At 44.6% G+C, this 27434-nt stretch overlaps 1 protein-coding gene across 2 annotated transcripts in view; it reads left to right on the forward strand.

Annotated features, from left to right (window-relative positions):
• The window catches only part of PHC1 (polyhomeotic homolog 1), a 325158-nt gene that overhangs the window by 85421 nt on the left and 212303 nt on the right, over nt 1-27434 (forward strand). For both annotated transcript variants that reach the window (XM_069650568.1, XM_069650569.1), the window contains 2 exons: nt 9832-9987; nt 16735-17173. In XM_069650568.1, coding sequence (XP_069506669.1) covers nt 9832-9987; nt 16735-17173 — 595 coding nt within the window. The remainder of the gene's footprint in view (nt 1-9831; nt 9988-16734; nt 17174-27434) is intronic.

Consider the following 27434-nt stretch of genomic DNA (forward strand, 5'->3'; position numbering starts at 1 on the left):
TAAGCGCACTTCACTTTAAGGCAATATGTGCAGATTCAAAAATACGAGACTCCCTCTGCGGGAAACCGGGTCTTATGGGCTGATCATTGTTCTCTTAAACGTGTGTAAAAAGCAAGGGACGTAAAGCTGAGGGCTTTTACTTGACTCAAGCATTAGGTCAGTAACCAGATGATAGCAAAAAGATAAGGTGTCCCATAGATGTCAATCGGAGGAAAGCAGCAAAAAGGAAACGCTTTCCTAACACATTGTATAGTTGGATGATACTGCTATCTTCAACTCTGTTTCAACCTGCAGAGGGAGTTGCAAGCCCTTCAATAGACTGACTAACCTAACAATAAAAGCACACAAATGTTAAATTGGTCAGGGCCCGCAGTCTACCTTGGCCATGTGGTAGGATGGGGTAACAACATTCTACCTCCTTTTTAGTAAGGGTCAAGCTGTACAGGGCTGGGAGACTCTACTAATCTGACTTGGGTGAGGGTTTTTTAAGGTCTCACTTGTTACTGGAAATTCATGGCTGAGTATCAGATTGAAGCAGCCTGTATACCCCCCACCCCCTCCCATGACAGGATGGCCATCATTGAGAGTGGTGTAGCCTTTTTACATTTTCTTTAATTATATTCCTAAAATGATGTGGATAGTTATGTTTCTGGGGGTGAGGGATGCTCGTCGGACCTCACCTGTTCATGCCAGTAAAAGCATAATGTCCCCATTTGACTTTGCGCTGGCTGTCACCTGTCCTCCCTGCAACTGCTTTGCAGTGGCATCAGAGCAGGTACAAATGTTACATGTACAGCCTGCTGGATCCAAATTCCTAGAAGGTAGGGGGGGATTGGCTTTGTAGTCAGTCATCCCTTTCTCAAAGTCCTAAGCATGTGTTTTAAGGGCCGGGTGGCACAGTAAGCTTTAAACATTATCCTTGGCTGGCTTGGCAGGGTGGCTCCTAAGATTACATAGTTATAGCAACAAGTGAGCAATTTCATGACATATAACTGTGAACTTGATGACCAGTGACTGGTTTTCAGCAGAACACTGTATAGTAAGCTGTCTAGCCTGACTACCACCTGCACCAGCTGGCTAGACTGCAAGAAGTTTCCCCTTTGTTGTTCCTGAGAGTGGGTGTTGCCACCTCCCCAGTACAGGAAATCACCCTTGGATGGAGGGCGGGGGAGGGTGTTGTCAGCTGGGGGCAAGATTTCAAAGATCTGCCTTGTATGATTCGATGAGTTCCGAGGCTGATTACTGGAGCCCTTTTAGTTTATTATTTGATAATGCACTCCAAACCCTGGGGTAGCCGGGCGCAGCCGTAACAAGAATATTTAAGCTTGGTTACATACAGTGGTTGCAGTACATGATTATTACAGTATTGGCAGTACATATTTTGAAGTAGACAAACAGGAAGTAGGTGGAGTTACAGTAGCCTGGGACATAGATATACTCCACATCTTAGTTCTAGCTGGGGCTTCTCAAATTTCCTGCAAACCAAACACTTGAGCAATGACCTCTCAGTGCAAAGGATATTTTTCACAGCAGCCCTGATTGGAGCCCTTACAGAAGGATAGAATAGAACACATCGGTTGTTAGATTTTGCCTTTATAATATAAGGGGGATTGGTGAAGAGACCCCTTATCCTGCCTCAGGGCTAGCCTGGAAGACTGGGGGAGACCTTACCTGTCTTTTGCCAAATTGTTGCTGAACTTTGATATAGTTTGTAACTGTTTTGAATGATCACCACATTGTATCCCTTTAGAGAATACATACCTGCGAGAAACCTTGAGATTTGGACACTAGGCCCCATGCATTTTAGGGCTGGACTTCTGAGGTAAAGAGCACTTGTGGCTGGTTATAACCATTTTACCTACGTCTGAATATTTTCCTGTTTGGTTTGTTATTGGCAATGTATTATAAGTGAACCTATCGGTGAATGTATACATTTACTTTATTAGGTCTTGTGTTATGGTACTACCAACTACGTTAATTTATTGTGTTATAAAGGCCTAAATAAATAGCTGTCATTTTAGAACTGACTGACTAAGCTGAATTGTTGTTATCCTTTGTGGAATCCCCTCGCCATGTTTACCCTCTCCGGAGACTAAGCCTTGACTGCTCTCCACACTACCTTGATTGGGCTTTGGCTAAACTCTGAGTCTCCCTATTCACCATAACTAGGGTGGCCTCCTAAAATCTTCCCATCAGGGTTTTTATAAATCTATTTTAACTCTAAGGGGCACCTTTAGGAGTCCTAGTGACGCTTGAGGCAGATGTGAAAAACCGAAGGACTTTTCCCTACATACTCCCTGGGGATCCCCTTCTCAAGTCACCAGGGGACGGACATCACTGTTGGAGCCAGACCCTGAGGGTAGACAAGCGAGGGAGGATCAGCTGGGTAGAGAGTCCTCGAGATTGGAAAGGAGGAGCCCAAAGGTGGGACATGGTATCCCCCTTTTCCCAACAACTCCCTACTCGACATTTCCTTCATAGGCTGCTGTGAATCCTGTCCTGTTACCCCCTCCCCAATTACAACAGATACCAAGATAAGAGGAAGGCATAGGAAAACAGGGGAAATGGAATTAAACCCATTACCCATGTTTTACATCAACACAATAATTCCCGTTTTACTGACAGTATTTTACCTGACCCCCCACAATTATTAGGGAACACTAAAACTCCCATAATTCAATTTCCCACAGCTGCCAAAGGACTGAGACGAAGAAGAGGCGACAGCCATGGAGATTACCTCTAAGACAGAGGAAGGACGATTTACCCCTAGGTTGTCCATTAATGGGGTCACGCAGAGTCGGGCTGGGCATCTACTCGCACCTGACTCCCATTAACTTTCCCAGCAAGTATAAAAGGTGGAACGCACAGGTATACTCTGAGCGAGCTGGGGGTGCTCTGGAGGCCAGTAGGAGAGCACAGCAGCTGGGGGAACCCTGGAGGGCCTGGAGGAGGACAGACTACCAAGACACTGAGCCGTAGCAGAGAGGAGAGGTTGCAGTGAGGCTGTTGGGTAAGAATTAGTGCAGCCCAACTGGAGTGGGACTACACCAGACATATCTCTTGGTATTCGATAACCCACCTTTTTAATATAGGCCCGTACTACACACGTTGGTAGTGTGATGGAGCAGCCTTTAGAGCCTTAAAAATGAAATCAGTAATTCCAAGTATCCAAGTAAACACTTACACACTTAAAGTTATAATACATTCTTTATTAATACACAAAGCTATTTAACGCATTCTTTAAAAAGCAGCAATTCGTTAATCCAAAGTTAAGATTCAATTTTCAAGAAGGGAACAATAGAAGCATGTTCCAGCACCCAGAGGTGGCATCAGGTGAGGTCAGTATAACATTTATATTAGTATCACCTTTGCAATATTGAGTTAAGGAAGCAAGGGTTAGTGTTGGATAAGAACAGTTACATTCTCCCAAAGGGATGCAGGCAGTCTATTATCCCAGGATTAAAGTGTTCATCATTTAAAACCTGTGAGACAACAAACACTGCCAAAGCCAATGGGTTCCTAAGGAGGCCTTTAGGGAGCCAGGACAGCCAAAGTCAGTGGACAAAGTCAAAGTTCTAATGCTCTTCTTAGAAAACTGTTTTTAACCAGTCAGTAATCACAGCAACTCAAGGAGTCACCTTTTTAGAAAGCACAAGTTGTAAGGCCAGTGCAAGTGAATTGAGGCCAACTCAGTATAGGGTTAAATCACACTTCCAAAGGTTAGAAGCACCCCAAATGGCAAAAGGATAGTATACCCAAAGCTCTACATTACCTTTTTGAAATAAAGTTGTTCCAACTGGTTGCCTTCTGGATGCAATGCTGGTTGTGATTATGAAAGGGAGGGTGTCTGGCGGGCTTCTGCGGAAGCACTCGAGAAAGGGATTCTGCAGCAATGGATTTACGTCGCTTCATCGGCTTTGTGGTTTTGGCACCTTTTTCTAACCGCCAAAGAAGAATAAAAAGCTCTGGTTAGAAGTTCCTTGATCCCTCGGCCCTAGACTCTGGTGAGGGGATTCTAGATATATGTCTTGCTTCTGTAGGCTCAACTGGTTGCCCACAGATTTGCCCGGATTGGCACTTAGGAATACAATGCACTCTCAGATGGTTGCGGTACCCTGGGTATTAGGCTTCTGCAGCCTTAGAAAGTTGCAGCAAGTAGGGGATACGTTAAATGGAAGCTTCTCTTGAGTCTAGTTGGTCCCTCCAGTGGTCGACTCTGCTTCTAGTACAAAAAACCTTGCTTTTTATGCAAGTTCCCATTAATTCCCAGCCCTAGGCTGTCAATCACACAGCAGTGTGTCTGTCCTCCAGGACAGCCAGCTGGCCAATAGGAACTGGTTTCACTCGGGCACACCTAGAGACAAAAGACAGGGAAGTGTCAGGACCCTCCCTCACTTCCTGCCTTTTTAGACACAATGGAGCCTGGGCAGGTTTCAGGGCTGAAGCCTGCCAAAGGCAAAACACACAAAGGGCTCAAACCTGATGCAAACAGAGTAAAAGCCAAGAGGAGACTAACAAGAAATGGCAAAAAAAGAAGACCGGGGCGGTGGCGGGGAGGGGGGGTCTGCATTTTGAGAAAATGGTAACCCTTTGGTGCAGCACTGCAGTGGAGGTATCAGCCTGCAGATACATGTCACTAGGTAGTTGTTAGGCAAGATTGTGTGCGGTAACCCTGTGGGAGACTACACCAGTCTTGTGCTCTTGGTATTAGCTAACCCAAATATTGGTATAGGTCTGTACTACACAAGTTGGTAGAGTGACTGAGCAGCCAGAGAGGGGTAAATGTGAGCTGTAGAGAGGTAGAATTGAAATCCACAAATAAAAGTATACTAATAACACTTACTCTGAAGGTTTTCTAGTAGAATAATTATTTTAACAGTCAGTTTTAAACTAGCCTTCTAAACAAAAGGGCAATATGCAACAATAAAAATAAACTTCATAACACTTTCTCAGACTCAATATAAGAAAGTAGATATTCGTTGGAGATGCTGCATGCACACTTCCTACAACCTGAGGTGACTTCAATTACTTGGACTGTATTGGCATTTATATATAACCTTTTGTACTTGGTAAAATTCTGAGGTTGTGGAAAGGAAAAGATTAGGGAAGGAAAATGTTTAACGGGTTCTCAGAACATGTGAGCACTTTCCAATCTCCCAATGAAGTATAGATTAGATCTTTCCCAGCAATACAAGTTCAACTTCTACACCACCTATGAGGGACAGTTAGAATCAGTCTATGGGTCAGAAGTCTGCAGGGAGCCAGGACAACGTCAATTTGAACTACGTCACTGGAACTGAGGCACTTCTTTAAACAGCACAAAGTCTTGCACAAAGTTAGAGAGTTTGTTTAAATAAAAAAAAAAAAAAAGAAAAAGACCACTGTTGGGCCACACACAGCTACTGCAAGCGTCAATTGAGATAATGCAAGTTACAGAAAAGAGGTAAGTACCCCTTAGTCAAGACAGTACCTTAGCTTTGAAGAAGAGGATCCAGCTGGCTTCTGTTCCGGTTGCAGTCTTGCTGATCCTGAGATTAGTGGGCCTCAGTTGTGGGGACAAGAGGGAGGACGTCTGGAGGACTCCTGCACTGCAGTTTGAATGTCGGCGGCGGTTACGGACTATTTTCACTTCAGCTGCACTTCAGTTTCAGCTACCGGCAAATAGCACCACTGTGGATCTTGGGCACTTAATGCGCTTCTTTTGCTTCTGGAGTCCAGCACTCTGGTGAGGTGACTCGGGCTTGGGTCATTTTACTTCAGGATTGTCCTCAGGATTTTCCTGGAGCACTGGTCCGGCTTAAAGGCGATGCACTCGACTATGGATTTCTCAACCGCTGGCACTCTGTTTGCAGCAGCAGCAAAGAAGTACAGACAGTTGGGGAAGGTCCTCCAGCAAAGTTCGTCTGGGGGTTAGTTGGTCCCACAAACCCAAAGGACGAAGTCGTCAGTTCCGAGGCCTCTCTAGTCGATTCGAAGTTGGAGCTTCAGCACTACAGCAGGGCTTCACCAGGCAATTCAACCGTCCAGGAGGGTGCCGCAAGCTTCTCTTCCAGATTTCTTCGGCTGTTTCATCCAGTGGTCGACTCTGCCTTCAGTCTAAGAAACCTCGCCTTTTATGCAGGTTTCTCCCATCCATGCACAGCCTTGCTGGCACTCGCACAGCAGGGTGGCTGTCCTACAAGGATAGCCAGCCAATCAGCACTGGGTGCGTTCAGGTAACCAAGGAGACTTAAGGACAGGGCGTTTCGGGCACCTCCCTCTCTTCCTGCTCTGTCAGACACACTGTAGCCAGAGGTGGGTTTTAGCACTGAAGCCTGCCAAAGGCACAACGGACAAAAAGGTTGAACCAAACCCAAGAAAGACTTCACAATCAAGAAATGGAGAAACAAGAAGACCGAGGCCATTTTTGCAAAATGGGCACCCATGGGTGCACTACTGCAGCTGAGGACTTGGTCTGCAGTTGAATCACACACAGTATAGTGAGCGGGGTGTTGCGGGGGGACACCCCCGCAGTCTTTATTATTTTTTTTTTAATTATACTGCAATGCTACCACCAAAGGTACACACTTTTGGTGTCTGAACCTTTGGTGGTATCATTTTTAGAAGTTTTGGTAATTACGACCATTTGTTTGCGGTAAAATCGACTTAAACCAAGTAACTCCCATACTTTCACATAAGATGGGGTGTATTTGACCTATCTAGGATAACAGGTAAGTAAAGTCAATTTCACTTTACTACTCTTGGGAACAGTGGTTCACCCCAGCAAAGGTATTTAAACCTTAAGAGAAATCCAAAGGACGTCTAAGTGACACAGCACTGAAGGTGTACAAAACAAGATGCCTATGGAGTTTGTCCGACACGAAAAACAAAGAAAACTGAGTGCAAATCAGATCAAAAATATGAGAGTGAGAAAAAGGGTCTCACTCACTCCAGGATTAAAATTAAGTCCTAAAGTCCAGCAAAAGAGCAGGGGCTCTCTAAGGTTGAAGCCAATGTCAATTGAACAAAGTCTAGGGGAGTTGAGGCACTTCTTGAAGATAGCACAAAAGTCTTGCACAATGTTATAGAGAGTTTGTAGAAAAAATCACTGTAGGGCCACGCGCTGAGAGGCCTGTGAAAAGTAAAGACGCAAGCAACTCTGCAAAGGGCAGCCAATGCAAGTCTCCAGTGAGAGCAAGCAAGCTACACCCAAGAGATAAGTACCCCTAGTTAGACAGTACCTTATGTCTTAAGAAAAGGGTCCAGCTGGCTTCTGTTCCTGTTGCAGGCCTGCAGAGCCTGTGTTCCTGGTCCTCAGTCGTGTGGACAAGAGGGAGGACATCTGGGGACTCTTGCACTGCGGTTTTACAGTCGGCGGCAGCAATGGGTTTACTCCAGATCAGCAGCACTTTGCGGTTTCAACTACCGGCAAATAGCACCACTGCAGTTCTTGGACACCCTCTGGGCTCTCCTTGCTTCTGGGGTCCAGCACTCCGTTGAGGTGGCTCAGGCGTCAGTCACCCAGCTTCGGGAGGGTCCTCAAGATCTTCCTGGAACTCGGGTCCGGCTTAAAGACTATGCACTCGTTCCTGGTGTTCCGGTCCGGCTTAAAGACTATGCACTCGTTCCTGGTGTTCCTGTTCTCTGGCACTTCGTTCCAGCCGCAGCAAGTAGTACAGCCAGCAGGGAGAGGGGTTCCAGTCAAGTTTGTCTTGGGGTCAGTTGGTCCCACCAACCCAAGGGAAGAAGTCATCCGTTCCAGGCTTCTCTAGTCGATGTGAAAATTGGAGCTTCAGCACTGCAATAGGGATTCACCAGGCAAACCATCCAGGAGGATGCAGCAAACTTCTCTTCCAGTTTCTTCTTCGGTTCCTCCGTCCAGTGGTCGACTCTGCCTTCCTTGCAAAAGCGCTCGCCTTTTATGCTAGTTTCTCCCTTTCATTCGTAGCATAGCTGTCACTCACACAACAGGGTGGCTGTTGGACAGCCAGCCAATCACCTTTGGGTGCATTCCTGTAATTAAGGAGAATAAGCACAGGGAGTTTCGGGAACCTCCCTCGCTTCCTGCCCTGCCAGACACACGGGAGCCATAGGCAGGCTAAACCCATGAATCCTACCAAAGATAAAACGAACAACAGGACCAAACATGGTTTGGTACGCAGAGTAAAACCCAAGAAGAACCTCACAAGCAAGAAATGGCGAAAAGAAAAGACCGGGCCATTTTGACAAAATGGGCACCCATGGGTGCAATACTGCAGCTGAGGATTCTTCAGCCTGCGGTAAAAAGCACAATGGTCAGAAAATTAAACCACTGCCACCAGCCATTAATTGTAGTGAGGGTAACATAAAAATGTTACATGAGAAAGTAGACAAAGGGGATACTAAATGACCCCCCCAGCACTCCATGTGAGATGGTGTGTGCTGGGTCTACAAAAAGAGAAAAAGGTAAGTAAAGTCAATTTCACTTTACTACTCTTGGAAACAGTAGTTTATCCAAGAAAAGGTAGTTCTACCTTAAGAACAATCCAAAGGACTTCTCTGTGGCACTGCACTGAAGGTGCTGTGTGTTACAATACACAAAGATGATGCCTCTGGAGTTTGTCAGGCTCCAAAACCAAAAATGCAGAGTTCAAATCAGATAAAAATACAAGTGAGTGAGAAAAAGGTCTCATTCACGGCAGGCTAAAAATGAAGTCCTAAAGTCCAGCCAAAAACGTGGGTGTTTCTAAGGTAGAAGGGAATTGGCACTGAAATGAGAATGCTCCCTAACAGTAGCGAGGCAAAAGACATAATTAACAACGAACTGTAAGTCTATTGAAACAGGAAAAAAGTATTCAGCTCAACAGAGGGAAGCCTATGAAAGAGGGTGAGAAGGCTCGAGCCCGAAGCTCATGATCTAAAAGTACCAGAAATCTTTAGTCTTTTGTGAAAACATGTGAAAACTTTGCGCAATATTGAGTGCAAAGTCGAAGTGGTCATGCAGGGGTCTTAATCAAATCCTCGGCAGTCTCGCAAGTCTTTGACAGTCACGATATGAAAAGAGTATAAAGCTAAGAGAGGTCTGAGACCGGCAGAGGTAGACCCAATGAACTATGTGAAGATTTGAACAGTGTTTTTTGTGAGATCCTATCTTTTTGAACATTGAAGAGCCTGAAGCTCTAAACTGAACTGTCGAAGCATACCAGTAAGCCAGTGTGTGCCACATTGATGGAACTGTGCCACTCACCCACCACCTACCTTTTTGATAATGCTTTCAAGTCCTGTGCTTTTGAACGTGGCAAATGGAGTCGTTATTTATGCCATGCTGACATTTCTTTTGAAACACCTTTCCTTTGCATATTCCCTTTACACATTTGTTATTTAAGAGTGAGGGCAAGGTTAGGGATCTTTAGTATAGACCTTCTTTTGTTGAACAGACTGGCGTGCACAACTTGTTTTGATGGTAGAGACTACTCCCATCCTAGAGCTACGGCTAGTTAGGAATTCTCCCAACCTTACAATATACAGAAATTAAGGTGTTCAAAACTTGTATCCATTGTGTCTGTATCTACTGTTGATACCATGCCTTCTTCACACATAGCACACAAAAACAAAGCCCCGCCCGGTCTGCCTTTGGATCAAGCCTGTATGGGAGAACAGGGGATTCGAAAATCCAACAAAAAGTAGCCATCCCACCCCCTCTGCTTTCTTGGGGATTGGGGGGGGGGGAATTGAGAGAGGGGGAAGAACTACATAAATGGAATTATGTTGTAAGGCAATTGGGCATTGAAAACGTCTCGCAATGTTATGCTGGTTATAGTTTACATTCTGATGTTTTACTTTTATTTTGCATGCGCTCTTGGACCACCACAGCAGCCGCCGCTGGGGAACCTATTGGTCAACCGGAGCCTTGGCCGCAGTGTGCCTCTCACCTCCCAGCTCATTCTGATGCCCAATGGAGCTGTAGCAACGGTCCAGCAGGAGGTGTCGCCCACGCAGTCGCCTGGTGTCCTTTCTGACGCTGATCAGGTTAGTGACCTTCTCTATCTGTGTGATTCGTTATCGTGTTCAACCCTATTGCAGAATCAATGGCTTTATCCTAAAGCTTGTGTTTCAAATATGCTAGTGGTTGGTCCGTAGTATTTTACTTTGACTTGGAGGTTTTGTACTAGGTGTCTGCATGGTCAGGTGAGTAATAGGATTGTTAAAATGTAACTATTTCCCACAGTGCTCTTAAAACCCAGACCTTCCTTTACCCCCCCCCTCAATAATGCCCCCAACAATGCCCCCAACTCCCCTCAATAATGCCCCCTCCCCCCAACGTTAGTTTAAAAAAAATAACAAATTCATGCCATCAGTTTGGTCACAGTTGTGGAAACATTGACCATAAAATGCTTAGGAGCACAATACTGAGACATCGTTGAAGGTCAACCCTACTTCAAAGACACTTTCTGTCTACTGTTCAGGCAGTTCATACATAATTAATGAGTTTGCAAATTTGAATTCTCCATCTTGTGTGTGGTGTGGGTCCATGGAAAAAACTTGTGGTTTTTTTTGTTTGTTTTTTTGGGTTTTTTTTTTTTTGGTTGTCGCAATCGTGGGTGTCTGCTGTGCAGCCAGTGTCAAAACTAAAACTGTGTCAGCACAGCTGCAGGGCTTCACCAGGCACTTCGTGGTCCAGGAGGGTGCTGCTAGCGTCTCTTCACGTCTCCATCAGATGTTCTTCAGTGGTCGACTCTGCCTCTAGTCCCAGAAACCTCACCTCTTCAGCAAGTGCCCATTCATTCACAGCCCTAGGGCTGTTAGTCACTCAGCAAGACTGGTTTCACTCAGGCACACCTAGAGACAAAGCACCGGAAAGTTTCGGAGCCTCCCTCACTTCCTGCCTTTCCAGAAACACTGGAGCCTGGGTGGGCTTCAGGGCTGAACCCCGCCAAAGGAAAAATGCACAAACCACTCAAACAGAGTAAAAGCACAGAAAGAACTGACAAGAAATGGCGAAAAAGATGGGAGGGGCCATTTTGGTAAAATGGTCACCCTTGGGTGCTGTACTGCAGCCTGGAACTCAGCCTGCGGATACATGGCACAAAGGTAGTAAAAACGAAACCACTGCCAGCATCCATTCAAGTTAGTGTAATAGAATGTTATGTGGGAAGTGGGATAAGGAGTTACTATGTAAACCCCGCCCCCCCTCTCCCATCCTCCTCCCAGCACTCCACATAGGGTGGTGTGTGCTGGACCCACAAAAGAAAAGATAAGACAGACACAAGTCATCTTACTATTCTTGGGAACAGTAGTTCACCCAAGAAAATGTATTCAAACATTAAGAAAAGTCCAAGGTGCTATGTGTCACCATGCAAAAAGCATCTGCCTATGTAGGTTACCAGACTCAATTAAACGGCGAGAAACACAAAATCCTAGTAAAAAAAAACACACAAGGGAAAACTCCCACTCACTCAGGAGCAAAAGAGCTGGGGGTGTCTAAAGTTAAAGGGAATTGGCACAGAAATGAAAATTCTCCACAATGGGCTACAACAACTCCAAGACTGTTAGAAATGCACTAAGCAGATCTGGGAAAGCAAAACCCAATGGTACACTTTAAAAAGAACTGTTATTTAAGGTAGGTAAGCCCTGTTGGTAAGCTTGTACACTAATTCAGTTATATTGCTAAGCTTGTACGCTCATTCAGTTATGAATAATAAAACATTACCCACACTATTAGTTTTAAGAACAGTGGCACACTATTTAATAACTTGTATACTTTCTAAAGGTGCAACCAGCAACTTAAAGGTAAGTAATGGCTTTTGTAACTCTTGGTAACTTATTCTCTTCCAGAGATACAGTCACAAGGCATGAATTAGTTATCAAAAATTGATTAGCAGAATTTGCTAATTAAAATGTTCTTGATTAGCAAACAGATTTGATTAGCGATTCAGTAGTAATATTTTAAATGTCACCAGAAGTTATTTGCACCAAGTCATAAAATTCGCAACAATCTAGTATTTTTGTGTATCGCTGAAATAAGACAGTGAAACTTTAAAATGTAAAAGGTTAGGTGCATGAACTGACACAAATAAATATGATAAAAGGCCGTGAAAACATTTTTTCAGTGCAAGGTTCTGTGCAGCTGGATGCTGTCAGTGTTGCACACGTCAGTGTCCTGTATTTTGTATGCTTCACCCATAATTTGCCGTGTAAGGAGAAGTTCTGAGATTTTGTAAAACAAAAAAGATCTCAATGTGAAGGGAAAGTCATAGCCTGAGACCGAATACGTAGTATGGTTTTGTGGTAGGCAGGGTCATTGTCAACTTCAGGTTGATAAGATGGCCCTTGCTTGGCATTGATATCGACTGTTTCAATACACCTTTATTTACTACTTTCGATGGGGAGGGCAGGGCCGCTATTGGAGTAGATCTGTGGATGTACAAACTGGATGGAACCATTGATCACTACTTTGCATACACTTAGCTTTGTGCATTCATTATGTAAGAAAGCAAGTGACTATGGATCATAGGTGGTAGAGAACTGGGCCATCTCACTTTCAGGGTAGCTGGTATAAAGAAACTGGGTGATGAGATAGAATGTCGAGGACTTTGGGAATCTGAGCACCAGTTGCACAGATGCATGCAGCCAGCAGGTCACAGAACTAGGTTTGCCATTTAAGGTATCACGCACATTTTCAAAAGTGTTCACTCGTCCATGTGATGCACTTTCCCCAACAAAATGAAATATACTTTACACTGAGATGTAGATACATTAACTTAAACACTAACTTAAACTTTACTGAAAAACATGGCGACAATGATAAATGCTGTAATTGTGCATCATGTAACAACTGAAATCTTCAGGAAGGGAATTGCAGGGTCTTTTAAAAAGAATTAAGTTAACACATACTGGTCTTTGCCAGAGATGGTATAATTAACTTAATACATGTATCATCTGAATGATTTTAAAAAGAGTTTCTTTCCTAGCACACCCACACAGGTCTTTGGCAATTTTAAAAGTGGAGGAGATGATTACTGCGGCACTATCTCCCATTAGCAGCTTTGAACTTGCAGTGAACAGATAAAAGATGGTGGTTGGAATCCCACAGGTAAGAGGATTGCCGGGTGAGCTGTGCTTTCGTTGAACAAGGTAATTTAAATAGCAAGTTGTGCTACACAAGTGTCAATTTAATTAGCAAACCTAAAAAATGTCATGGCAAATTGCTATGCGATGCTGCTTATTGTTTTATACCTTGCAGTCACACCACTAACTCATTTACAAGTAAGTACTTTTACACTTATTATGATTTTCAAGAAAGAAGCCTGATCTTTTGTAGTCCTTCCCTATTCTAAGCACGAGTGATCTCTGACGCAGAAAAGGCACCCGAGTGGTCTAGGAGCCAGCTCTAGGCAGGTCAGGACAGGGTTCAGTTGCAGGAAAGTCAGATTTCTTGTTCAGTCAGACTAATTGTTACTTTGTGTCAGCCTACTGCCCTCTCTGGAGTTCTTGTCACTGTCCATGTTCCGTACCTTTTTAGAGAGGTTTGCCTTCCCTTTCTTGCCGGTTGTATTGCAACCTCTCCACCCCCTTCCTTAATATCAGTGGCTGTAGAACCCTCAACAGAGGGTTGCACAAAAAAAACACCTTAACAGTTAATATAGTAAACCTAAGCAATCTGAAGATGGTGTTGATTTTAAAGAGTGTTGGGGAGAATGCTAATTTCTTGTGGCAATTACCCTCAACCTGAGACCCCTAGCACTTTTGCTGGACTTTGGTGTTTTTTTGTTGTTTTTATTTTTAAATCTGTTCTCCTGAGTGAGTGGGTCTTCTTCTCGCTCATTCTTTGTGCACTGATTTGGGAATCTTACTTTACTGCTTCTGTAATTCTCTTTACTTTAATGGAGTCATGATTTTCTCCATGTATTTTATTACAGGCATCTGTAAGAAATTGGTGCAGCACGCAACGCTATGTGCAGTTTTGCTGGGGAGTCCCTTGGGCTCCCATTTTTTGTGGTCCTTTTCCCATGAGAACTACTGTTTTCAAGGATTGTAGGATACTATTTATCTTACCTTTTTCTTTTGTGGGATCAGCACACACCCCCTTATGTGGGATGCTGATGGTTTACACAGTAACTCCTTTCTCTCTGCTCCTGTAACTTTTTAGTTGGTCACAGAAATGGCTGGTGGCAGTGGATACATTGTTCTACCATTTGTGTGGAAGTTACTCATAGGCTGTTTTTACAGCTGCAGTACAGCACCCATGGGTGACCATTTTCCCAGAATGGCTGCAGTCTTCGTTGCCCTTAATCTACTGTTCCAGGTGTGTGTGGGTCCTCTGTTTTGCCTTGACAGGATTCCTTTGTGAAGCCTGCAAAGGCTCCAGTGTGTTTGCTGAGCCTGGAAGTGAAGGTGGAGTCTGAAACCTTGCATGCCCTTGTCTGAGAGTATGCCTGGCTGGAACCAGTTTAAACTGGAAGGCTGGCTTTCCTCCAAGGACAGCCACCCCCAGGTGTTTGATGGGTCCATAGGACTGAATGCATGCGTTCCTGCATAAAAGTCGAGTCTCTTGGGACAGAAGGTTAAGTAGGCCACGAGAACTGAAGCTCTGAAGAAGACGACCACCAGAGATGCCTGCAACGCCTCCAGTAACTGCAGAAGCGCCTCTGAAGTACTGCTGCTGTCCTGACCCTGATTTTTTAATCAACAGGGAAGCTTCGCCAAGGACGACTTGCTCATTTGGGGTGGTGGGCATACATCTTCAATTTCAGCTGTCCTGCGACCTTCCAGTGCTGAAGAATTCCAATACCCTGGGTACCTCAACCACCTTGAAGTGCATCATCTTGCCATTGAGAAATTCTGCTGCAACTTCGGTGGCATCTGTGTGGACCCCCAGAAGCATGCATCCTCTCCCAAGAGCCCCCTCACCAGAGTGCAGAACCAAGGAAAGGAGATTCTAACCAGTGTTGATCGTTAGCTCTTTGTGCTGAGAAAAAGGTGCCAAAACCAGACACCAATGCGGGCGTAAGATAAATTCCTTGCTGGCAAGTCCCTCACGCGACAACTGCTCCAGGAGCCCATCCCTCATCACCATCACCATGACCAAGGACTAGGAGACCGGGTTTGCAGTCGTGCATCCAGAAGGCGTCCAGCAGCATCATCTTCACTCTCCAGGTACTGTGGGGCTCTGGGTAAACTTACCTTGAGCCATTTGTGTCACTCCTTTGCTTTTGGAGTACTATTTTTACTATTTGGGTGTTCACCCATATCCATTCGGCCAGGCCTAACGGCTTGTGCCCCTACAGAAAGGCTTCTCCAAATATCCTGTGACTTTTCCAAGAACAACTAACTTGTTAGATACCATTCCTATTCACTTGGGCACTGATAGTTTCCTTGGTACAACGTCCTTTCATCGCGGGACAATTTTTTTTGTGGTGTCTTACCGCAAAGTTTTTATGGAAAAAAACACTTTAAAAAAAAAAAAACATATTGGGAGGGGGGGGGCTTAAACAATTATGTGGGATGTGGGTTTTTGGTAATAGATATAAACTGAAAGGGAATGGGGGTTTGGGGGAGGGAGACCCCACAATTATTATTTTTTTTTTAATTCGATGGGTTTATTCCATAAATTCGCGGTAAAAAACCCCGCAAAAAACATCCTGCGATGAAATTACATGGGACCTGTTTCCTTACAGTTAATCTTCCATTCCTTCCTGCGTTGGCATTGGTTGTTTCTGACCAAAACCTGAACTGAAGAAATCTTTTTCAAGTTGGGGGAGACTTACTTAACCTTAAAAAGAATTGCTACAGTGTTGCTTACCTGTTAAATGTTGCTTCTTTACATTCTTGACTGACTTTATAATAATGCAGAGTTTAAGAAGTGCTTTTACTTACCTGACTGGAGTCACTCCGTGTGTGGATAGAAAAGTATATTATAATTTACTCACCTTCTTTTTTTTTCTTCTCATTTTCCTGTTGTGCATTTGATGTGGTTGGTTGATACACACCTTAGCTACTTATTCCCTTGTGTACGTATAAAATAAACAATTTTGATAAAACTTTTAAGTGCGTCTTTGGATCTGGGTATGTTCTGGTTTCTGTGTACCGATTTAGAGTTCACATTCCTCCTAAAATGAGCCTGGCTGTGCTGACTTTCTACCAACCTTGGGTAGTACAGGACTATATAATAAGTTGGGGCGCTGAAACCAAGGGATAAATCTTGTTATGTCCAACCATAACTGGAATTTAGAAACATACCTAACACACAGCATTGTGGGAAGAACCACACATGTCATGTACGGTGTTTCTTTTTTCTTAACCATATGCCCATGATGATTCGTAGGATGAAACTTCAGTAAACTGTGAAATACTGTGGACCAACCATTAGATGGCAGACAATGCATAGCATGTGAATTTATAACCGATACAAGGTACTGCATTCACAATATTGTTGGAGTAAGGTATGTTTTTCTTGGTGTCCAACCAGTCTTCATTCTGTACAGGTCAACCACCCCTTTCTATCTCAATGGTGATTGGTTGTTGTTCATCTTTCTGTTTCCATACTAGATTGAGCATATCATTATTTGTTTCCTTCTCAACCTTTAATGTTCGTTTTGACATAGGCCATTGCATTGTTCACTTTACACTATTTCCCCTGTGTGCTTAATACAGTGTAGTTCAGTGACTCTTTGGTCTTCTCTCACGCCTCCTCTCGGCACATGCTAGGTCCGTAACCTGTTCCACCTATGGCTGGACCTGAACTGACATTTCTGTATCTTTTCCCCTACATTTCAGGTTCAGAACTTGGCCGTCAGGAGCCAGCAGACCACAGCCAGCAGCACACATCTACAAAGCAGTGCTCAGAAGGCCACATTGGCTGGAAATTCACAGGCATCGACAACCCAGGCCCAAACCATTAGCTTGGCTGTGAGCCAAGCCTCGGTTGCAGGGCAGTCTCTCAACCTAAGCCAGGCAGCACTGGCAGCTGGAGGAGGTAGTGGGAACTGTGGCTCTAGCGCTACACTGGTGGCGCAGGGCACAATGGGTGGACCCTGCCAGGGGAAAGGCACAGGGGTAGTGCAGCCTTTGCCAGCCTCCCAAGCTGCAACTGTGAGCCAGGGCAGTCAAACCGAGACTGAGGTAAAGAAAATGGACCCTGATGGTGTGCAAACTGTGGGCATGAACCTGACCCGGAGCAGCACTCCGGCACCCAGCCAGACTCTGATCAGCTCAGGTAGGCAGGAATTTTATTCCATTTTGCAAATTAGCTGTTTGCCTTACTCTCGTCAGTCTTTAGACTCGTGACAATTTGTGTTGTGTGCTTTTGTATCCTATTCAGTCGGCATGCTTCTAGTTTAATGTAGATGTCTCCATGTTGTGCCTTAGGACGTTTTCTCTTATGTCCTCTGGTGAATGCCTAGAAAGAACAAACCTGTACTGTTGGCAGGGCTTTTAGACCGTAGACTCATTATGGTAACGTGGCTGTTCTTTCTGGCTTAATTTTTAACTAGTGCAGAGGACTGGTAGGTGGTAAACCGAATCCCAGACAAGGCTACAATAAAAACCATGTAATAACTGAAAGAATATACTGTTTATCATAATCCTCTTTGGGTAGACATTTGCTAATACAGGCCTTTAAAGATCACAAGTGTTTTTTTTTTTTTTTTTTTGAAAAGTCGTAATTCACAAATAAAAGCATGCGGGTGGTGTTGGCACAGATTTTCTGAAGTCCAAGCCTTAGTAAAACTATACAACTGACAGTACAAAACTCCACTCTTAGTATAAGGCTGTACCAACTGAGTATGTGGTAGCGTGGACAGAGCAGCCAGGCTTATGTTGGGAGGTGTAGTGTTGGGGAGAATTCTTATTTCTGTGCTAATTGCCGTCAACCGTAGAGACCCCCAACTCTTTTGCAAGACTTTAGGACTTTTTAATATTAACCCTGGAGTGAGCCCTTTTTCTCACCCTCTCATGTATTCTGATCTGATTTGGATTATATATTTCCTTTTGTTTTTGGAGTCTAAGAAACTCCATAGGCATCTACTTTTTGTATGGTGATGCACTGCACCCCCAGTGCAGTGTCACTGAGAAATCATATAGGTTTCTCATAAGGTTTAAATACATTTTTCTTGGGTTAACTATTGTTCCCAAGAATAGCAAAGTGAAATTGACTTAACTTAACTTTTCTCTTTGTAGGTCCACCATACAGCAACTTAGGTGGAGTGCTGGGGGGGGGGGGTACTTAGTATCCCTTTTTCCTACTAGCTCATGTAAACGTTTTTTTTGTTACCCTCACTACTTTAAATGGTTGGTGGCAGTGGTTTACTTTTTCCTACCATTGTGCTTATCTGCTGCAGGCTGAACCCTAGGCTGCAGTACAGCACCCATGGGTGACCATTTAGTCAAAATGGCCCCTGTCTTCTTTTTTCGCTATTTTCTGTTTGTGAGGTCTTGCTTGGGTTTTACGTTCAGACAAGGTTGAGCTTTTTGTTTGTCTTGCCTTTGGTGTGCATCATCCCTGGCTCCAGTGTGTCGGGAAGGACAGGATGTGAGGAAACTCCCCTGTCCTTTGTCTCCAGAAATGCTTGAATGCAACTAGTCCTGATTGGCTGGCTGTCCTTTTAGGACAGCCCCCTGCTGTGATTGACAACCTAGGCTGTACATGAATCGGAGAAACCTGCTTAAAAGGCGAGGGTTTTGGGACTACAGGCAGAGTCGACCACTGGGAGAAACACCCGGCGAAGAAACCGAGAATGAAGCTTGCTGCACGCTCCTGGACCTTTGAATGGCCCAATGAAGCCCTGCTGCTGTGCTGACCTCTTCTTCTTTCACCTCAGTAGAGAAGCTCCAGATGGAACGACTTCTCCCCTTGGGTTAGTGGGACCAACTAACCCCGAGATGAACTCCACTGATCCACCATCCCCGACTTGCTGTGCTTCTCCATTGCTACAAGAGCCCAATGCCAGGAGTCGAGTGTCCGTAGTAGAGTACGTCTGTCGCGGAACGAATCCGGCTTGAAGCTCCAGGAGCCTCCTAAGGACCCGCCAAAAGGAGGACCTCCAGAGTCCCCTCACCAGTGTGCAGGACCGAGGGAGTGAAGGAAGTCCAACCAGTGTCAGAGATCCGCATCAGTGCCGTTTGCTAAGCGCTGAGACCGCAAAGTGCTGCTGAACCGAAATAAGTGCCAAGTACTGCCACAGGAGCACGTCCGACGTCCTCCCTCTTGTCCTCATGACTGAGGGGCAGGAACCAGGGTCTGTTCCGCTGTAGCAAGACAGAATCCAGCTGGACCACTCTTCACCAGAGGTACTGTTTAGGCTTGGGGTACTTACCTTATTGCCTTTAGCCACATTTATCTCACTAGGGAATTGCATTGGCTTACCTTTTTTGAGTTGCTTTCAACTCCCTTCTCACATGTTTAACAGCTTGTGACCCTACAAGTGATTTTTCAAAACTCTCTAACTTTGTGCAAGACGTTTGTCCAAGAAGTGTATCAGATCCATAGACTGTGTCCAAATTACTTTGGCTATCTTGGCTCCCTAAAGGCACTCTTCTAAATCCATTGACTTTGATACTGTTTGTCCCTCATAGGTGGTAGCTTGTTGTATACTGGTACTGCCTGGAAAGGCTCATCTAGACTTCATTGGAAGGTTCTGCTGTTCTAAGCTTTTTACTTCCCTATAACCCTTTCTTTTCCACAACTTAAAGTCTACAAAAGTATATTAGTGTGATATATAAATGCAAATACTATCCTTGTGATTGAAGTCACCTCTGGGTGTAGGAGTAGTGTATGAAGCATATCCAAAGATTATCCACTGGCTTTATTTGACTCTGAAAAGTAAAAGTGTATTTGAATTGTTACAATGAATTGCCTTTTTAAAAGAATGCTTATTTAAACTCACGTTCAATATAAATAACTATTTATAACCAAAACCTTGAGTGCTACTGTACTTAGGAATTTGAATTGTACAGCTCTACAGCTCACATTTACCCCTCTTGTGATAGGCCTGGCTGCTCATTCACACTACCAACTTGTGTAGTACAGACCTATACCATAAAGTGGGTTACCGAATACCAAGCGGATACGTGTTGTGCAGTCTGTGTTATTGCACCAATTCTTAACAAACACTGGTTTCTTGCTGGTTATAACATTTGTAAATGCTAACGTTATAAGGCGAATAGTCAAAATCAGAATGCCACAGAAAACTCATCTTAAGTTTGGTACATCTTTTCCTTGGTGCTACAGCGGTTACCTCTTTGAACATTTCCATTGTCACCACTTCATTATTAATATATATCAGTTATTGTTTTACTTTAAATCATTATAACAAAAAGTGCAAATTGATTGCCGAAACAATTCTTAAAATGATGAGGCCGTTCTTTGGATCTTGTGTATTTGGATTCTTTGTATTGAAGCGAGATAAGATTGATGTATATAAGACAAAACAGGTATTAGCTTTATTATTGACTTCACTCTTGGAGTGCAACACTATGCCCCATGGCCCCTTCACCCCCAACCAAACACTATGCCCCATGGCTCCCACTCCCAAGCAAACACTATGCCCCCTGTCCCTCACACCCAACCAAACACTATGCCCCATGGCCCCCTAATCCCCAAGCAAACACTATGCCCTCTGTCCCTCACACCCAACCAAACACTATGCCCCATGGCCCCCTCACCCCAACCAAACACTATGCCCCATGGCTCCCACCCCCAACCAAACACTATGGCCCCCACGCCTCAAGCAAACGCTATGCCCCCTGTCCCTCACCCCCAACCAAACACTATGCCCCATGGCCCCCTCACCCCCAACCAAACACTATGCCCCATGGCCCCCTCACCCCCAACCAAACACTATGCCCCATGGCCCCCTCACCCCCAACCAAACACTATGCCCCATGGCCCCCTCACCCCCAACCAAACACTATGCCCCATGGCTCCCACCCCCAACCAAACACTATGCCCCATGGCCCCCACGCCTCAAGCAAACGCTATGCCCCCTGTCCCTCACCCCCAACCAAACACTATGCCCCATGGCCCCCTCACCCCAACCAAACACTATGCCCCATGGCTCCCACACCCAACCAAACAGTATGCCCCATGGCCCCCACACCTCAAGCAAACACTATCCCCCAAGCATGCACCCATACAGACCCGAACCCCCCCCCCAAATCAGCACACTCAAACATGCACCCATACAGACCCAAACCCCCCAACTCAGCACACAAACTCTGAAGCATGCACCCATACATGCATCTCAACATACACAACACGAACATTCAAAAACAAACATTCATACACATCCGACATACCCCCCATCTCAACATACACAACACAAACATACAGTAGAACAGACCCGACACACAGACCACTTACCGGAGACGTGCTGGAAGGCAGGTAAGCTGGAACGCTGGCGAGGTAAGTGGAATCGTACTACGGCTGGCATGGCAAGCAAGGCTGAAATGCCTTCCGTCATTGAGCCTTACTGGCCAGGCCAGCTGTAGTGCTGGCACTCCATTGGTGCAGCACACACGCACTACGTGGCTCGTAGGAGTGACGTGCATTTGTAGTGAGCCAATGACGGCCAGTGTTTTGTCCGGCCTGGAAGACAACAAAGACTTTCCTAATGGAGGGCGGCCGATGCTTCTTGCAGGCCGCCCTCCATTAGGAAAGTGTTTGTGCCACGCGGGCCGGAAAAAACAGGATGGCGGGCCGCAACTGGCCCGCGGGCTGTATGTTGTGCACCCATGCTGTAGGCCCATATCTGTATGGTGTGCGCTTGAACAGAATTCCACAAATTCTGTCTGAAAAAACTTTGGGTTGGCTGTGTTTTTGGCTTTGCCCTTGGCGCCCAGGGAGCTGCACCCACACATGAGATACCGTTTTCGTTGGGGCACCTCTGGGAACGTGGGATGGTATGACATTTGTTGTGTTTGCGTGGTTTTCATAACGTTTCGACCCATTTGCTGGTGCCCTTTGTCACACAACCCTTTCATTTCCCAAATGTGCCCTACGTTTAGTTGCTGCTTTAGGCGCCATACACTTTTGTAACCTGCACAAGTCACTACCCTTGTAAAGGTCTGCCTGTGCTCTTTCAAAAAATGTATGCTTGCCGTTCCTCGCTACATGTGTTTTCCTGATTTACACATGCTAAGTACGTCTTTTCAGGCCGTAAGCATAAAACTCCTGTGTACCATGCCTCCGTTTTTTGGCTTGTGGTATTGCTTGTTTTGTAAAAGACTACAAAAAATGTGATTTTCCTAACTGCAAGAGTCGTGGGAATGTAGCGGAGCATTGTTTTTTTCAAAATTCATAGAAGCCATTGCAGTGCCAGGTCAATCATGTCCACCACATACCTTTTTTTTTGGTAATGTTCCCACTTTTCCCCCCAAACTATGGAATTTTCCCCTACTTGGTTGTTGCCTGACTTGCGCAAATCGCCCCTTCCTAAACTTGGAATTATGTCTACTTTTCAGAAATATATGCCTTCCTACCCTAGCCACATCAAAATATTTTTTCGTTTCCACTCAACCTGTTCTTGAATGCCAGAACATTGGGGAATTCAGCACAGCAAACCATTTGCCATTTGTTCCTAACTCTTGCAAGGAAAAAAACCACAGGCTTCTTTGTACATCTATTATTTTGCCATTTTTTGATAAAAACCTACATTTTCGCCCTTTTTGGTTATTTTCTCTCACTCCCCCCTGCAGCAACCTAGGATTCCTTGGTGGCTATACGACTGCCTACATGTGGGGGAAAAAAGGGGCCAAATTTGGCTGAGATACTTCATGTAACAAAATAATTACAAGGCATTGAATGGCGACATACCGAAATCGCCAAAAAAGGTCTTGGCACTGGTGGGTGGGGAACCCATGGCAGTTAAAGGGTTAACATTGTGCAAGAATGTTGTGCTAAGTGCCTCAGCTCCCCTAGACTTTGCTCAATTGACATTGGCTGGCTTGGCTCCCTGAAGACTCTTGTTACCTTCTGACTTTGTGTTGATCTGTCCCTCCAAAAAGTCATACATAACTAACTTGTATAGCTGGGAAAGGGTTAACCTATATTTCATTAGGGGATTAAAAAGTGCTTACCTGTTTGAGAAACGTGTTAACCTTTGTTTCCTTCCCTAACCATTTCCTTTTTGCCAGAACTTCAGCATAACCGTTTAAGTGTGAAGTTATATAATAATGTCCACAGCACCCTAACTTTTGAAGTCACCTCGGTGTGTAGGAAGTAGCTGTGTGCCATCCCAAAGAGATATCTACTTCATTGAACTGAAGGAGTGTATTGTTGAAGTAGATTTAAATGTTGCATATTGCTCCCTTCCAAAGAAGGCTTATTTTAAAACTGACTAAAATTAATAAACAATTATTTTAATAAACCTTGACTATAAGTGTTATTTGAATACCTGTAGCTGCAAATCTGTTACAACCCTACAGCTCGCATTGACCATCTTGATATAAGCCTGGCTGCTCAGTCACTCTACCAACTTGTGTAGTACAGGCCTATTCCAAAGGTTGGGTTACCTATTGCCAAAAGGACAAGGCTGGTGTAGTCTCCCACAGAATTACTACGTACAATCTTGCTTAACACAAATTTTGGCAGGGGCCATTAAGTCTGGGGATTACTCCTCTCACCGTTTCAGGGTATGCATTGCTGTGAATTTCTGGCGCACAATATAGTTTACCATGAACTGTGCCACATATTCTCTGAGATTCAGTATAAACCAGTCTTCTGCTATTATAGCAGCTAACCTCTCTCGACAAATGTGCAGGATACTGGAGCTGCTCCAATGCTACTCTCAATAACTCATAACTGACTTTCCTGTACTATCCTGCCTCCAAATTGCCTCAGAGGGGCGGATAAAGAACACACCCACTTTCAGCAGATCCTTTTCTTCTTGAATTGCTCGTCCATGCACTTCAATTAACTGGACAATGGACGTCCCAAATAAATCGTTCTTTTACCAACCTGCATCGCCCTGTCATTTGTTGCAAATCTTTTCTCATCTTCAATTATGGTCTAAGAATATGCGCCACGTTTGGCCTCTGTCTGCAGCTTCGTTCCCGTGAGAGATTGTCTGTTCTTTTTGAATCCGCTGCACATTTCGCGATGGCTATGGTTACTGGAAAATTCAAGCCTTCAATGAGTTTAATAGCTCTGCATGTTGCACTGGAATGCCGTCTGCTTGGAGGAAGCCCCTCTCAACATGCTAGGCCTGAGTGTAATGTTGCCACATAGGTGGGCGTTAGAGTACACTGTAACTTCCTCTTCCTCAAAGCTTCGTAGTGCATCAAGCGCAGCTAATTCTGCAGCCTGCGCTGAGTAGGTTGATGGTAATAGTCTGCTCATTAATACTTCGAAGGTGCCCTCTCAGGTCACCCTTACTACTGCCGATACCAAATGTCTCACCCGTTGGTCAATTTTGGATGAACCATCAATGAAAACCACTTCCCACTCTTCCTAGAGCATTTTCTCTAACCTGGGGAATATCATAACATTCAGTGTAGGTAACACACTCATGCACATAATCTTCTCCCACTTGTTCAGCTATAAACATTGCTGAATTCACTGTGCTAAATTGCTAAATCTTGCAATATTGATCGCAGGGTTTAAAATAATTACTTCATACCCCAATGCTCTTTGAGTGGTCAACGTGCTCTTGGGCTTCTCTAGGATTGCAAATAATGCATTGTGAGAGAGACATGGTATCACAAGGAGGACACTGACAAAAATGATGCATAGTTGTCAATTTTTATTCAAAGTGAAGGTGTCACAATCCCTGGACAATACACCACTCCTTCCTAACCACAGAAGTCAAATGTTGTGACCTCTCCTCCCTTGGTTGGCACTGGTTCCTGATTGTGATAACACCGGTCCCCCGAAGCAACCTAAGGGGGGGGGGAGACGGTTAGGGAGGGGTTGTGGATAGGAAGGGGGTGTTTGAGAACACCGGAAAAGGGCAAGTGCATAACGTACAACACATACACATATAGCGAGCTTTGTCTTGTTTTCTGAACTCTTAAAGAATATTCTTATTTAGAATATCTTTTCTCCACCTGTGATGTGAAGATTGCTGAAGTAGCCACACACATAAGCACAAATAACATGCATGAAAATGCACAACACTGAACACCATAAACTCCTGTACCCAAAAGGCTCGTCTAATGCCAAATACTTCTTGCTTAGTAATGCCCATAACCTGTGCCTTCACATGTTTTCTTCAATACAGTCATAGTCTTAGTCAATCATACTCACAATTCATACGACTTAACACATGATGATGGAAATAACATCAAGGCAAATAAGTTTGCCACAAACAACATAATGTTATGCTCGTACTCCACGTAACCCGTCAGGAGGGTTTTACTAGTCCTGAAAATACGCGCGTTAATCGCATGAGTGCTAAATCAAAAAGAACCATGCAGAATCTGCCGGCACCATCGTTGGCACGCTCGTGCAGTTAGTTCATACAAATGAATGGTAATACGTTAGTTCATAGCAAGTACGCACATTTATTGCACGGTAGTGCAAGCAATCTATATTTAGTTGACGCAGCAGAGATTCTCCAGATTTGGAGACCCAGAGCAAATTTGCTGGATTTTGAGGACTTGATTTATTTTTTTGGTTTTACCTGGAAAGAGTGTGAGCCTTTTTTCTCACTCATGTATTTTGATGCGTGTTTTACACTTGTGTTCTTTGATTATGGAGTTTAAAGATAACTCCATAGGCATCTTTCCATGTGTGTTACACAGCAGCCTCAGCGCAGTGACACAGGGATGTCTTTTTATTTATGTATTTATTTATTTTTTTAGACTTCCAAAAGGTTTAAATACCTTCTCTGGGATAAACTACTGTTTCCCAGAGAATTTAAGGTTAAATTGACTTTACTAGTCTTTTTAAATTCTTAGACCCAACACACACTATCTTCCTATAGAGTGATGGAGGGGATTACTAGTATCCCCTGTGTCTAGAAACTTATGTAGCAGTCAAATGCTACCCTTTCCTATCGAAATGGCTGGTGGCAGTGGTTTTCCAACAAACTACCATGATTTATCCTTAACGCGAACACCGGTAGCTAAAAATCGCGGGAGCCATGTTTTTCAAGATGACGCCTTAAACCCCTTTGTTTAAACGGGTCCCAGGCTGCTTTTTTTCCCCATTTCTTTTTGGAAAGGTCTTTCTAGATTTTGTCTCTGCGCACCAGACCAGGATTGGTCCCTTTGTTTCTGTGCCCTTGGTGGGCTTCAGGACTGAACACCGCCTCTGGCGCCTGAGTGTCTGGGGTGGGCAGGAAGTGAGGGAGGTGCCCGAAACTCCCTGTGCTTAGTCTCCTAGGAGACCCAAATGCCCTCTGGGGTGATTGGCTGGCTGACTGTCCGCAAGGACAGCCAGCCTGCTGGTTGAGTGGCAGCTAGGCTGGAATGAAAGGGAGCAAACTGTTTAAAAGGCGAGCTTCTGGGACTGGAAAGCAGAGTCAACCACTGGAACGAAAGAACCGAAGACAAGCTGGAACAGGACGGCTGCTGAAACTCCTGGAATGTTGGTTTGCCCTGTTAAGCCCTGCTGTAGGTCCGAATTGCCAAGTTCACCTCGACGGGGAAGTTCTTAAGGACGACTTCTTCCTTTGAGTTGGTGGGACCAATCCACTCGTAAGCCACCTGGATACCATTCTCTGAGCTGGTTGGGTTTAACCAGGGGGAAGGAAACCAGCTTGTGTGCTTGTCTACAGCTACCCGAACTGAAGTAACTATTTTGTCAACGTTTTCCGATGATCCCGCTCAGTGCAGGAGTCCCCATGACGTCTTCCCTATTGTCCCCACACTAAGGCTCCGCAACAGTGAGATCTGCAGGAACTGCCAAGAGCCAACGTCTTCAGCTGCATCTTTTGCTTCATATTAAGGTACTTCGCCAACCTGATTGAGCGAACGCATCTCTCGTGGTGAAAGTTCGTGGAACTTTCCCAACTTGCAGTCCTAATCAGCTTGTGACCCAACATATGATTCTTTTTCATGCAAACTACTTCTGGGAACTTAGCCAAAAACTTTGTTTACTACAAGAACTGCTCTTTCCTATCCAAGACACTAGACCATTGACTTTGGCCTAGGCCTATTGAACTGAATCGAGTCCTCTAGTGAACTGAAACGATTTGCACTGCCTAAGAAAGTATTTGTGATCTATTAACTTGTGCATTTTTACTCCCATTTAAAGTAACTGAAATGCCATTTTGCTCCTATTTCAGGGGAGCCTAATTTACTCAAACGTATTTGTTTTGTATTGACATATATTTGTGTATAATAAGTTATCCCCTTCTAGTGAATGTTTTCTAAATGACTGTTATAAATTAATAAGTGTTTTTACCAAGAAACCTTTAGTGTAAGTGTCTACTTGAACCACTCTGATTGTAAGACCTCTGTAACATCCTTGTGCTGCTCACATTCCCTCTTGAAATGAGCCTGGCTGCTCAGCTCGCTACCACAAACTGTGTAGTACA

This window comes from Ambystoma mexicanum, chromosome 3p (genome assembly GCF_040938575.1).
Source record: "Ambystoma mexicanum isolate Mex_15411 chromosome 3p, UKY_AmexF1_1, whole genome shotgun sequence".
Lineage (NCBI taxonomy): Eukaryota > Metazoa > Chordata > Amphibia > Caudata > Ambystomatidae > Ambystoma > Ambystoma mexicanum.